Here is a 14999-nt window from a genome sequence, read left to right as displayed (position 1 = left end):
GTAATGGTGCTTATAGTGTCGCTTTTAACATGATCATTTATCACCTGATTCATGGAAATTATCTGACATTAATGTTAATTTTACGACATGAACCGTTTAGTGCAGTGTATTGATTGTCACTCAAAATGTGACTAGGGGTTATTTTTGTCATATGTACATAGAAAGAGAAATAGCAGCTTTTTCTTTCATAGTATATTGAAACAGGAACAAAAAATGAAAACCACGCCCTGCTGAGCTAGTAAACTGAGAATAAAAGGGGTCAAGGGCTGTTATCATAGCTATGAAGAAATTTGACTTTTAGAAACAGTGAGAGAGAAAGGAATATGTAGAGTGTTGGTTATTCCAGAAAGGTAAAGCAGATAGAATATAGATTTGACTATAACAAGGTGCTACAGAGGCTGTTGCCTTGAAATTAAATACCAAGACAAGAGCTCCAGACATGTTTAAATCACCAAAACACAACTGAACATATCACAATTGAACCAAACACCATATAACATAGGAGTGCTGCTGCCACCTCCAATCAAAATCTGTTCTCTCTTAATGTAATTTGCTTTGTTTAATTTAAAACATATACATTTTTTGTTAGATGTTGTATAATTATTTTTGCTTCATGCCACGCCCCCATATTTAAATTAAAATGAAATTAAGAAATGTTAAACTTGATTTCATTGCTGTTCGTGGACAGTTTTCTCCTCCTCCAGTGAAGTCATCATTTCTGACAACTTGTCCAATCAGGTGCCTCTCATAGAGAAGCGTTAAGGACATGTGCCGCTATCGCCAGCAATCAAGAGAATGGACACCCCTCATAGGCAACTAGCCTACACCACACCTTGACCAAACCACTCTGCTTCACCAACAACATTTTGTGAATTGATTTGATGAGAGACTGACGAATCCCATATAGAAAATGCCACCAACATAATAAAATTTGTCCTGTCTTCTTTCCTGAAAAAACAAACAAACAAATCTCCGACCACACTCTTAACATCTGATTTGTCTTTTGGGAGATATTTTTAATTTAAAAAAAAAAAAAAAAAGAGATGCACGATGTGCCATATCTGCTACCATGGTGGAGCTCTGGGGAGAGGTTGAAGATATCTTCCTAACTTGAACATCTTTCTCCTTATATCCTCTGTTTATCTTCACATCTGCCTTCAGCTCCTGGTGATTGTCTGCAAAGAGCCTGCTTCACTGCTCTACTCTTGCGAAATTCCTTTGCAATCTGCACTTATTTTCCATAAATATTCTATCTATGAAAAACTCCAAAGTGACAGCTTCCCAAGACTTTCAGAATTTTGTAACAAAAACATTGTTTTTATAACCAAGCTTATAGCAACCTTGAACTTCCCTTCCATAACTTCCCTAAAGTTTCATCAGTGTTAATTGACTAAATTAATGTTTAGATTCAGTCCACTAAAACTAAAACAATTCAGATTACTAAAATACGGCTAAAACTAAAATGGCATTTTAGTAAAAAAAAACTATGACTAAAACTAAATTGAAATTTGCCACCAAAATTAACACTGAGTTCCAAGGCCTACTGGCTGCTACGCAAGTTCTTCTGCCTATTCCCATATTATCTTTGAAACCTACTGTATGCTTAGTGCAAAGAAACGGAATGTCTCCTCCGGTTCATACTTTGTATCGCGGTAAAATTGTGGAGTATTTACGCTATGGTATCGATTTAGTTTTAGTCATAAATAAACTAATTTATTGGTAAAATCAACAAACGTGTCAATATGGTGCTAGGGTTTGCAAGAAAATCCACTAGGAACCACAATTGGAAACTCGGTGAGCAAAATGTCTGCAGCTAAGACATGTGGGATACACATTTATTAGTTTCTACTGTCTTCTGTTACTTAAATACCCCCCAGTCCAACCTCAGATACTGCACTTTTCTTTTACCTTTGCTGAAAAGAACGTTTAATAAATCTCTTGAGATATTTATACTTTTCCATCGTGTCTTTTTTCTCTGGTTTTAATTCCCAGACGTTTAGATTTCTAACTGGATTTAGGGATTAGTTATAACTGACAAATTATAAGCAAAAATGTATTCTGACTTCCACTGTACAGCTTTAAAACTCTGTTTTACTGTTTAGTTAAATCTGGTTACAGGCTTTTTGTGTGTAACAAGCACAAATTTTGGCTGGGTTTAGTAACACTTTTTAATATGATTTTCCAGGACTGCAAGCATTGCCTCACTGTGAATCTTACCACTCTCCGTGTCTGGTGCTACTCTTGTAGCAAGGAAGTGTTTCTGGAACGCAAGCTCAGTGCCCCTTTGCCCCCCACAAAGCAGCAGGAGAGTAACATGCAGGTGAGTAGCTCTTTTATCCAAATACTAGCCCAGCGCTATTGACTTATGTCTGATCATGGCTGCATTTGCCTTCTGTGTCCAACTAGAATTGAGATTATTGATTGCAAAAGTGCCCTGTTACAATCCTGGGCATACTAATAAATACAGAATAAAAAAAAAACATTTGCCTTGCAAATTAAGTCAGATCACGTTCTGCTGGATAGGTCAGCATGTATGCAAATAATTTTAACCTCTTAAGGACCAGTTGCATGCTGGTACTTCCTGATATTAAAGAATTTGCCAAACTAGAGCTTAACCCCTTCTGTGCTATAGGATTATTAATGCTTTTTGTATTTTGGGTGCAACACTCTTAAAGTGCTGTGCTATGTTATAAAAATCAGGCAGTAAGTTGTAGATGGGATTTAGTTCATTTTTATATGGTATGCACATATACAATCAGTATATATTTATTTTTTGTTTTTAATGTGATCTATGCACCTTTCTCTTTTCATACATAGGATACAAAAATGACATCAAGCCTTACGTTAAAACCCCCTGCGGCAGTCTCGTTTGATAATCTGGACATTGCGCTGGAAGAGGAGGATGAACTTAAGACCAGAGGTGAATAGCGTTTGGTTCTAACCCGATCTGTAGGGGATGAAAGTAGAAGGATTGAATTTACTACAGTTCACCTTTTAATAAATAAGCTCCTATACCTGTGCAAAACCTTTATAATAGGCCTATGTATAAAATGTATGCATCCAGGGGGTGCTTACATTGGTACATGTGTCAGAAACCGATCTCCCATCATGCATTGTATGGATAATGTGTTAATATGTGAAAAAGTAAACAAAATATTTACCTTGTTAAGGTTCCTAAAGCTGCTACAGACAAACTCTACCCTGGTCAGTCAGGAGCCTCTCATTCTTATTAGTAAAGTCTGAACCACAGGGTTTAGGATGGAATAAGTAGCTTATTCACCAACTGAATTGAAGTCTGATATGCCATTCCACAGCTGCTATTAGTTTAACACGGTATATTGTGTGTCTGGTGAACTACTGACAATGGACTGATTTTACCCCACAAAGGAGGAAATATAAATTCTTCCTTTAACGTCTGAGAGCTCGAGAGAGCTAGCATTTTTACTGATTGCTGCAGTAATTAGCCACGCTTCGCAATGATACAAAGTGTTTGATGCAGACTGCAGTTTGGTACTAACAGCATTTGTATTAATTGGAAATCTCCCATATAAAGGTATCTCTTATATAGAGAGAATGGAGTGATGCTTACAAGATTATATTTTGCAGAAAACCTTAAGTTTAAATTTAATATGCTGACTTTTTTATATACTGGAAGAAGGAATTATTGATTACGTCATGGGTTCAGAGAGCTTGAATAATTAAAAAAAACACTTCAAATGCTAAGATTTATAATAATCATCTAAAAAATATTTAATTGTTTTAGTATTTAAGCAAATTATTCCTCTCCCATCACTGTAACAGCCACCTATAATATTCTTATTATTCCCTCCTACCCATTTGGCCCTCTCCGCAGTCACTCCAACTCACTGGCTTCATTGGTAGCCATATAAAACGGTTTGTAGGAGGGTTCTCCCGCTACTCTGTCAGTCGCTCCTTGACGTGCATGCTATCATGCAATACAGATGGCATAACTTAACCCAGGACATACTTGGAAAAAAAAAAACCAGGACATACTTGAAAACGAGAGAAATCTCAATGTATCTTTCCTGGTAAAATATTTTATAAATAAATAAATAACTCTTTATGTTTGAAATTTAAATGACTGCTGAGAGACCATTCTTTTGTTTTAAGAACATTTTTACATTTGTTAACACAATGTAAAGATAAAACTTTAAAGGGACACTGTAGGCACTTAGACCACTTCAGCTCATTGAAGTGGTCTAGGTGCAATGTCCCTTTTGCACTTAGTGCTGCAATGTATGCTGCAATGGTAGTCTGCCCACAGTGGCTGTCTACCAGACAGTCACTAGAGGGCTGCCTGAATCATAACGCATCTTAGGTCCTGTAAATGACGCTGCACGTCCTCACGCTCTGTGTGTGCAGAGCCAGGAACCATCTGCACTGGGAAAAGTTAAGTCAATAAAAGGGTCTTTAACCCTTTGTTCACCTGAGCGGGGGTAGAGAGACGGGGGCACAAGGGAGCTATTGTGCCAGGAATATAGCTTTGTATTTCTGGCACTATAGAATCCCTTATCATGACCAACATGTACCATGACAGCCTCTTTTCACCAGTTTTGCAATTTGAGTATTTTGATTTAATTTTTAACATAACACAACTGTTAAAAGGTTTTAAAGGCCCTCATTAAATCTCCCAGCTTAATGTTTATAGAACGAGGCAGAACAAAAGATGCAATGCTCCAGTTATCTATTAATACATTCCATCTTGTTTTTTTCCCTTCTTTGCTGGATTACTGTGTGTATCAGTAATGCCAAGAGTTGGAACCAACTTTGGAAAGCTCCTAATCATCTGTGAATAAAATGTAACCGCTCCATAGTTGACACACCACTAACTCACTAAGGCTTGCAAGTCGTATGACTTCCTGGCATTCTGTTGCCAAAAAATGTGATGGGAATGCAGGTTTTTCTCATTAGCTTTTACATTAATTGGATAACTTTCACAGTTCTCAAGATCTTGTGAAAAATAATTAAAGGATTACTCCAACCATCATAACCATTCCAGCCAGCTGTAGTGGTTATGATGGTAGGAGTTCGCTAATGTGTCACAATTACAAGTATTTATATAGTGCCAACATATTCTGCAGAACTGTACAATAGAAAAACAAGACACAATAAATTCTAACAAAACACGATTGACATGCTGGAACGATAGGTTGAGAGGGCCCTGCCCAAATGAGCTTACAACCGTTTGCTCTCTTACCTTGATCCCCGCTGGGCGCCAGGTATTCTGAGGAGCAGGGTTAAGATACTCACCTTCTGTAGATCTGCAGAAGACAGATCGATCGTAGCAATCATTCATCGGCTGAGAGAGTAAGCTGTTTGCTATCCACAAATGAAGGCTCTTCTGTAGAGAGTAAAAGTCCTCAGGCACCATAACCACTTCAAATCACTGACCTTTTTATGCATCTTGGGGTAAGACTTTACATTACCTTAGGCAATGAAATCCAAGTCATTGCTTACATTAATTCACTGCTGATTATTGTATCGGAACATGCATTATGTTGTTTTAAGGGAAACTGTGCTTATGGTTTAGGTCCCTTGTTTATTTTAGTGTTTTGTTCTATTTTTTCATGTTATTAGGATTGACTGGCTTGAAAAACATCGGGAACACTTGTTATATGAACGCAGCTTTGCAAGCACTGTCCAATTGGTAAGCTTGTTGTGAATTGCATGCTACTTGTGTATACAAAATCCTCTCAAATCTTTTCAAAAGGATTTAGTAGAAGATGTATCTAAATTGTACTAAGGAATACCTACTGATTATTGGGAAAATAACCCTGATACATGGTGAATGAATGTGCTAAACTCTAACCTCTTAACTGAATAGATTATATTTACATATGAGCTTTCCAAGATTCTGAGTAAAACATTACTGTCTATTGACCTCCTCCTATATTTGCTCGAATTACTATTTCTTTGTTTGTAAGTAAGAGACTTCTCTTCTTGCTTCCATTCTGCTTTTTACAGTTCAGATGATCCATCATTATTATTGATAAGACCTGTATCCTGTTTGGTGGAAGTGTCTAAAGAAACTTGTCTTTTTCCACAGTCCACCCTTGACGCATTTCTTTCTAGACTGTGGAGGCTTGGCACGTACAGATAAGAAACCAGCGCTTTGTAAAAGTTACCAGAAGCTGATGACGGAGCTTTGGCATAAAAACAGGTACACACTGTTTTCTTAGAATGTTCACAAGATAAATGTGAAGGAATACAGAACTTCACTTTTATCTTTCCTGTTATTTTTAATTGGCATTGTCTGGAAGTTCACTGTTTATTTGATGTGCATCTTTGTGTAGTCTGTATGTCCTGTCTTTCTCTCTTGGCTTGACATTGTTATTTATTTTTGTCTTTTGGTGTTACTCTGCCTTCAAATTCCGTACAGTACAAGATCTATCAGTTTTTAATTTCCAAGTGGATCAGATGAGGTCATTTTTCTTCAATTCATTCCCATATTAGAATAAATTTAAATAATGATTTCTCCCTTTTCTAGGCCGGGTTCGGTTATACCCACCAACCTTTTCCAGGGAATAAAGTCTGTGAATCCTACCTTTCGGGGCTACTCTCAACAGGTGTGCATTTTTGGGCTAAGATTCTGTTTCTGATTGGCAGACAATTTACTGTTTTTAAAAAAAAAAAAAAAATCTTATCTGATTCTCATTGTAAAATCACACAGGCCGTCTTTAATGTGGGGCATACGGGACAGCCGTCCCGGACCCAGTTACTCCTGGGGTGCCCAAAGCAGCTGCACCATTGGCCATCTGCTTGCAACAATTTCTGTCAGGATCACTGATCCTAAAAGGAATAGTTGCAGGCAGCGGACCTGCACACTAAGGAGGCCAATACACTTAAGGCCATCCGGTGGGCATGTGTCAGCAGGGGCCTGGTTGGGCACTGTGGCCCTTTAACATTGTTACAGGGCTCCATTCGCATCTGCAGCATGGGAGGAAGTGAATGCCTGTCACTTCCTCCCACAGAGATTGGAGCTGTGCAGTAAAGGGGAGGAGACAGTGAGGATGGGGCCAGGCCAGGAGAGCCTAACTCCCAACCAGCCCAGCCAGCTGGTCCCCATTTAAGCCACCCTCCTGCAATAGGTAAGAAACTGGAGGGTGGTTACAAAAGTGTAAATTTTGCATATTTGTGTGTGTGTGTCAGTATGTCTGTCAGTGAGTGTCAGTATGAATAGCAGTGCTACACACAGTGCACCACTGCCCCAGGAAGCACCTCTAGCAACCATCTGAGGAGTGGCCAAGGGAGGTATCACTAGGCTGTAATGTAAATACTGCGTTTTCTCTAAATAGACAGTGTCTACTGCAAAAAGCCTGAAGAGAATGGTTTTACTCATCAAAACAAATGCAATAAGCTGTAGTTCTTTGAGCCATGAGCAAGCCCTTGGTCCAGCCAAACTCCTCATTCAAATTCCTCCCCCCCCCTTCTTCCCAGAAGTGAAAAGACAAAATCTAATATAGGTTATTCACCTATTTAAATTTTTTTTGTGATTTTTACATTTTCTTTTAAAAAGGCAAACTTATCCCTAACTGTCAGTTTTCAGAATGAGAGAAGTTATGGTGCCACTTTCTTGTGTTGTGTGCTCTGCCTTCATAGGATGCCCAAGAATTCCTTCGCTGTTTGATGGACGTTTTACATGAAGAATTAAAGGAGCAAGTTATTGAGATGGAGGAGGACAGCCAGAACAATATCTTGGAAGACAATGTTGAGGAGGACAAAAACCAGTCGGATAATGATTTCCAGTCCTGTGAATCCGGTTCCACCAGTGATAACGCTGAGAATGAGAGCAGGAAGCTGTCTGAGGAACTGACAGAATCCAGCATGTTAATCCAGGAGGAGCAGAAAGATTCCGAGCCCTCTAAGGTCCGGCATAAAGATAAACTGTTCTCTAATAACAACTGCCTGCAGGACTTGGAGAAAAACATTGAAAACCTATCAGAAGAAGGTAACCCTCCCTCCCATGGCACAGTGAAGGTGCAGATACAGAGCAGGATAGCAGGTGATTGTAGCAACTAAAGTGCAATTGCGGGAAGGGAACATGTCAGATTTGCTAACTAACATGCTAACTAAGACTACTTTCTGCAATTCTATTTGTGTTGTGTGCTTTGTTTATTAAAATGACCGTAGAGTTGATTCTGGGAAATTAACTTCCAGACTTTGTACTCATGGTAATGACCTTGGTAATCCTGGTAATGATATTTGCCATCCCTAACTGTATTTGTTGCACAGGTTTATCTTTTACTTTATTTGTGTCGCTGATCTTTCTCCTGCCTTAAAGGAACACTATAGGGTCAGGAACCCAAACATGTATTCCTGATCCTATAGTGTTAAAATCATCATCTAGCCCTTACTTGCCTCTCTAAATATAGTAAAATCTTACTTGTATTTAAATCTGCTGCTGCTGCCTCTGCCCTGCCTGTTGTCTTTATCAGAAGTGATTCTGTGAGCCAATCACAATGCTTTCCCATAGGACTGCCTGAGACTGTCAAGGAGGCAGATCAGGGGCCAAGCCAGCAAAAGCCAAGGCCAATCAGCATCTCCTAATAGAGATGAATTGAATCAATGCATCTCTATGAGGAAAGTTTAGTATCTCTATCCTGAGGGTGGAGACACTGAATTGCAGTGATGAATAGTGTGCAGCGCTACCCCAGGAAGCACCTCTAGTAGCCATCTGAGCTGTGGCCAGTGGAGTTATACCTAAAATACCTAGACTAATATGTAAACACTGCATTTTTTTTTCCTGAAAAGACAGTGTTTACTGCAAAAATCCTAAAGGGAAATTATTTTACTCTTCAGAACCAATACAAACAGCTGTAGTTGTGCTGGTGATTGTGTCCCTTTTAACATGTGTTTGTGCTGCTTATCCTTATGTCTCTCATGCTATATGTTTGTGTTGCAGACTATGCTACAGAGGTAAACATGAGTGATCTGTCTGGTTCACAAATACCTTTATTAAATGAAAGCATGAATGCACATCTGTCCAGCAGCCCGCCTAAGACTGGAGGTGTGTGGACTGGTCATAAAAAAGGTATTTTAAATTCTTACTAAAATGTAACAATTAGTATAAGGAAAATACATTTAAAATGGTTGCAGTTATCAGATTTATTAAAATCGTACATAACCTGTAATGTCATCTTTTAGGTAAATTCTGGGTTTGAAATAGTTTAAATAACTTTTTAGTGAAAGTTTGTTTAGTATTTGTCTTTATTATTATTACTTACCGTAGTTACATTTTCGTTTCGTTCTTTTTAGTTGTCCCGGCATGTCCTCCAAAAAAGAGAAGGCAGAAGAAATATCGCAGTGTGATATCAGACATTTTTGATGGCACGATCATGAGTTCTGTACAGTGCTTGACTTGTGACAGAGTAAGTGCAGAGAAAGATTGCTTATTAACCAGCACACTCCTATGGGTGAAAAAACAGACATCCATATCTGAGCTTTTAAGGGACACCAAAGTCACCAGAACAACTACAGCTTAATGTAGTTGTTCTGGTGAGTATAATCATTATATGCAGGCATTTTTATGCAAGCACCGCCTTTTCAGAGAAAAGGCAGTGTTTACATTGCCTCTAGGGACACCTCCAAGAAGCCACTCCTCAGATGGCCACTGGAGGTGCTTCCTGGCTCGGTGCTGCACAGTAGGCAGCACTGCCGTTCAGAGCGTGGAGACGCTGAATTTTCCTCATAGAGATGCATTGATACAATGCATCTCTGAGGAGGTGCTGATTGGCCAAACTGGTGTTTGGCCCCACCCCCTTGCCGATTTTATCCAATCCAATGTTTTCCTCTTGGGAAACCATTGGATTGGCAAAAAATCTGCAATTCTGATGTCACTAAGGGGACGCCAGCGGACCCGCGCGTTGCTGGCAATAAGGTGAGTTTTAATTCCTTTTAGAGGGGCAAAGGGTGAGCAACCAACTAAATTGTGGGTTTTGCTCAATAGTGTCAGGAATACATGGTTGTGCTCCTGACTCTTTAGTGTTCCTTTAATGTAGATCGGTCTACAAATTTATTTTAAATTTGAAACAAAAAAAACATATAACGTATACTTTCCATCATTTTTAAGTCCCTAAAACTATTTTTGAGTATATGACTTGAAGATAGAGGTGGCCCTTTTACACTGTCACATTCTTCATTCACCTGTCCACAGCCCTGTTTTCCAAGATTCTCTATTGAAGATAGCAGTTTTAGAGATCCTCCCTTTCATACACATTTGATCATTGGGATCTTCAAACATATGCATTGAGATTTCAGTGCATATTGCAGAAGGTGAACAAGTGTCAATGATGCTGTGTTTGGTGTAACTCTATATAACTGTATATGGCCACACATACACACATTCTTGTGACATTTTTAGGAAGCTACATTCCCAAAAATGCCCTTGTGGTTTTATCAAATATCCAAAAGCAGTGTATTTGATTTTTACATATCTATTTTGTTACAGCTACTTGATGTGACGAAAATGACATTTATAATTCTATGATAATATTTCTGAAGTGTCTGAAATAGTGCAAGATATAGGGATACTCTTTACTCTGTAGTTTATTATTTTCTCAATATTTACTTTTGGGATGAATAAGCAAAGAAAAATAGAGTAATACACAATTTAAGTTATTTTATTCCACCTTCTAATCAGTCTTTAAATAAAATTTGTTTTTCTTTTTTTTTTTTATTTCTTACTTTCATGTAATTTAGTTCAATTACATGAAATGCTAAGGGATTAAGTGCATTCATTTGTTTACTTATATATAAAGAGGCTATCCATGTTATAAAACCGCATGTGGTTGGGTCAGTTTTCGCTAAAATCAGTACTTTACCTTTGAACAGAGGATTTTGTCGTATTTACTAATGTATGTATATGTTTCTTGTCTCCGTTTGTTGCGCTGCTAGGTTGTTTGTGCAGTTTCTCAGTCAGTGGAGGGGAGATTTTGTTTCCATTGATTTCTTACATAGTTCCATAGCTGAAAAGAGACTTGCGTCCATCAAGTTCAGCCTTCAACACATTTGTTTTTTGCTGTTGATCCAAAAGAAGGCAAAAAACCCAGTTTGAAGCACAATTTTGCAACAAGCTAGGAAAAAGATTCCTTCTTGACCCCATAATGGCAGTCAGATTTATCCTTGGATCAAGCAGTTATTACCCTACATTGAAAGATTATATCCTTGAATATTCTGTTTTTGCAAGTATGCATCTAGTAGCTGCATTTCTCACTTGCTGATGTGTCTTTCAGCAGCCTCCTCATCTGCAGTGCTAAAACCAATGATTGCCTAGGAAGTTGCTTCCCCCTCCTTGCTGAATTTAAATTTGTGAAGGCATTTTATTATAACCTGTGAATTGTTTTAAATGTATATTTTAATGGGAGACTAACACAGGATTCTGCAACTAAAGAAAGTGTTTCCAGAAAATAAAAAAATAAAACAAACCATAATATAAAGCAGGTTTTATATCTAATATATACTGCCATTATTTGTGCCCTCTGAAGGTTTTTCTAACTTTCTTCTAAGTGTTTTTTTTTTTTTTTTTCTTGCTCAGATTTCAGTAACACTGGAAACATTTCAGGACCTCTCGTTACCCATACCAGGGAAGGAAGACCTTGCTAAGCTGCACTCCTCCAGCCATCAGACTTCCATGATCAAGGCTGGTTCATGCGGAGACGCGTATGCACCTCAAGGATGGATAGCCTTTTTCCTGGAGTATTTTAAAAGGTATCCTGTTTGTCTTGATTATCGTCACGCTGCAGAAGGTCTTACTTAATAACCGGATATAACCTGCTATGTATATTTATTTCACAATTTATTTTTTTCTCCAGCTGGTTTTGGGGACCCACTGTGACGCTGCAGGACTGCCTTGCTGCCTTTTTTGCCAGGGATGAACTTAAGGGTAAGTTCACTTAAGATCAAAGCAAACTCATTACACTTGTATTACATTTTAATTTTAGTAAAAACGTTAATGTTGTTGTTGCAAGTGGCCATGTTTGTTCTGTGATGGATTTTGTTGCCAATATTCTCCTAGTGAAGATTGGCAATATGCTTCTTTTTGGACTCGTATCGTAACTGTAAACCCCATTTATATGGTAAAGGTTGGTCACACTAATGTCATGGCTGACAGAATTTCTAGTAACAACGATTCATTGGGAAAATGACTTGCATAATTACCTTAAAACAGTTAATTTTCCTTTCCAAAAATGATTAGGGAAATTCGATTTTATTTACTTATTAAAATCCTTTAACAGTCTGTACTAGACCTTTTTAATTGTGACAATAAGGCTTTATTCATTTCAAGGGCATGAAATCTACTAGTGTATACATATCAAATGTATTTATTTTTATTTAGACATATAGTCTTGTTCAAGATTAGAAATATCTGAATTTTTTTTTAGGGATTATTTGTTTGGTGTGCCTATCATTAGACTCCATTACCCATCGAATTGCAACTAGATTTCAATATGTGATGCAAATTGTGTTTCTCCATAGGTGATAACATGTACAGCTGTGAAAAGTGCAAAAAGTAAGTTTTCTTAAAAAAAATGTGAAAACCATTTCTGTAAATGAGTTTTTTAGTAGCTGATAATCAAATCAACCTTTCATATTTTCCAGGTTACGGAACGGGGTCAAGTTCTGCAAGGTCCAGAAATTTCCTGAGGTATGACGGTCTGGGTTTTTATTTCTGTAAAATAAGCGATATTGTGTTTAACTATAAACAACAAAACTCACTAGTGGACAACAGTCTCAGGGAGATAAACAAATAAAAACCCTTTGAAATATAACTGGATAAAACAATAAAATGTGTTAGCAAATAGCTTTTTTTTCCACAGAGGCAATGCTTACGTCATGTACAAATATTGTAAACATAAACACACAAAGTGGCAATCATTACAGTAACAGGACACCAATTCCTACTAAATCTGTGTATTAACAGGTCACTGTAAGCACCATCACAACTTTGCATTCTTTTCATGGTGCAGAGAATACCCTGCACATCTCTCGGCTGGAGTGGTGGAGAAGATTTATAAAAATCAAACTTTCCAACTTTGGTATTGTTACAAAATGTACGTTATCCAATTCTGAGTCCAAATTAAAGAAAATAAAAATAAACATCCCAAGGCCTGTAACCACTTGGCCAGCAGCATAAAATAATGGGCTTCAAGGTAAAACTTGATGGACTTTGGTTCTTTTTCAACCTAGACTACAATGTGCTGTAGTGGTTATGGTTCCAGGAGTGCTCTGGTGTCCCCCCCCCCCAACTCCCTTTAGTAGACCCAAGTAATAATTCAAACCATTATCAAATTGTTACATAGGGAGTGCGAAAGCACTGCAGGTATCATAACCACTACATAGCACGGCACTGGTTATGGTGCTTCCAATGTTCCTTAAAACAGTCAAACAAATATCACTGCAGCTCTGTCCAAGACCCATAGATGCAGAATTCTCAGATAAAGGTGAGTGATAACAAGTTTGCCAACTTTTGCTGAGCTCTCCTTCTGTTTCTCTGCTGATTGACTGAGCAATTCCACTTATCCTCTGTGATAAGTGGAACTGGTTTTAGTAGATAAACCGATAAACTACTTATCACAGGGAGGCCTCCATTCACCAGAATGAAACACTCCTGATTGGAATATTCTGGTGTCGGTGGTGTCTGTCTGTGGGTAGACTCACTAAACTGTGTGTCTGTACAACTATCTGTGGCAAGTCAGTCTCTCTCTCTCTCTCTCTCTCCCCCTCCCTCCCTCCCTTATTCTCCGTTCTAAATGCATGTTGTATTTGATTGGTTATATTGTTTTCTGCAGATATTGTGCATCCATCTGAAGCGCTTTAGACATGAACTCATGTTCTCCACCAAAATTGGCACCCACGTGTCCTTCCCATTGGAGGGTTTGGATCTCCAGCCATTCCTTGCTAAAGACAGCCCTAGTCAAATTGTAACCTATGACCTTTTATCTGTGATCTGTCACCATGGCACTGCCAGCAGTAAGTAACATTCAGTCCTATTTTCCCAGTACTTGCATTTCATGATTTCAGAGCGTATTGGTATTTACATGAGTTAGATTACAAAGCAGTTGTTGCCCATTATAACGTGGGTTTATTGGTACATCCTCTTGGCATTGTTACTTACCTGGCAGGCAGAGCTAATTCAATTTACTGTGCTATCAGAAACCGTAACTACGTATCAGGCTATCAGGGCCTCAGTTACTTTGCTAACATAGTTCATTGTCTGATACCTATTTTGTAGAACGAGACTAGCACAGTATAAACTGAAATTTTGACTCCTAGAAATTATATTATTCTTATACTACTGATGTCTGCATCATAATTATGATTAAAGGGGTTGCTCCAGGCACCATAAGCACTACAGCCTGTTGTAGTAGTTATGATGCCAGGAGGTTCCCTGGCACAGTTCCCTGGTAATGGGGCAAATTGTTTAAGTAGATGTTTGTCACTTACCTGGGCTCCGAGGCCCCCTGCTGTTGTGATGATACGGTTCCAGTTGACATTCATTAGCTTAGAGCATCCGCTGACCACTCTCACCCAGTGAATGGTTCAATATGAAAAAAAAAAAAAATTGCACAAAATTTACATTAGCTACCTGAGGTGGAGTTACACGAAACGCTGCACATAGAGATTTCAGGCACTGAGTCTGAACAAAGTCTTTTTTTCCATAAATGTCCTATTTATTATCGATATAACATCTTGTTGCAGGTGGACACTACATTGCTTACTGTCGCAACAATCTAAACAACCTTTGGTATGAATTTGATGACCAGAGTGTTACAGAGGTGACAGAATCCATTGTCCAGAACGCAGAAGCGTATGTCCTTTTCTATAGGTAAGCTGAATGTAAACACATGCTGATATCTATACACAGGACAAGAAATTATTTATATTTAATAAGAAGTTAAATTCCAGATGAACAACTTATGAAATATTTCTGATCAATGTATGCATAATGCAGTGTTTAGTTTGAATGTATGTTACAATAA

General features: G+C 38.2%; 1 protein-coding gene across 1 annotated transcript in view; it reads left to right on the top strand.

Moving 5' to 3' along the window:
- The window catches only part of USP33 (ubiquitin specific peptidase 33), a 43912-nt gene that overhangs the window by 19517 nt on the left and 9396 nt on the right, over window positions 1-14999 (top strand). The window contains exons 5-18 of the mRNA XM_063427962.1: window positions 2186-2320; window positions 2818-2920; window positions 5599-5668; window positions 6068-6181; window positions 6509-6587; window positions 7621-8023; window positions 8924-9052; window positions 9277-9389; window positions 11555-11727; window positions 11832-11902; window positions 12496-12529; window positions 12619-12664; window positions 13809-13989; window positions 14719-14845. Of these exons, the coding sequence (XP_063284032.1) occupies window positions 2186-2320; window positions 2818-2920; window positions 5599-5668; window positions 6068-6181; window positions 6509-6587; window positions 7621-8023; window positions 8924-9052; window positions 9277-9389; window positions 11555-11727; window positions 11832-11902; window positions 12496-12529; window positions 12619-12664; window positions 13809-13989; window positions 14719-14845 (1778 nt within the window). The remainder of the gene's footprint in view (window positions 1-2185; window positions 2321-2817; window positions 2921-5598; window positions 5669-6067; window positions 6182-6508; window positions 6588-7620; window positions 8024-8923; window positions 9053-9276; window positions 9390-11554; window positions 11728-11831; window positions 11903-12495; window positions 12530-12618; window positions 12665-13808; window positions 13990-14718; window positions 14846-14999) is intronic.

Source organism: Pelobates fuscus, chromosome 7 (genome assembly GCF_036172605.1).
Source record: "Pelobates fuscus isolate aPelFus1 chromosome 7, aPelFus1.pri, whole genome shotgun sequence".
NCBI lineage: Eukaryota > Metazoa > Chordata > Amphibia > Anura > Pelobatidae > Pelobates > Pelobates fuscus.
Note: the sequence above shows the minus strand (reverse complement) of the source record. Positions and strands in the feature narration are given on the sequence as shown.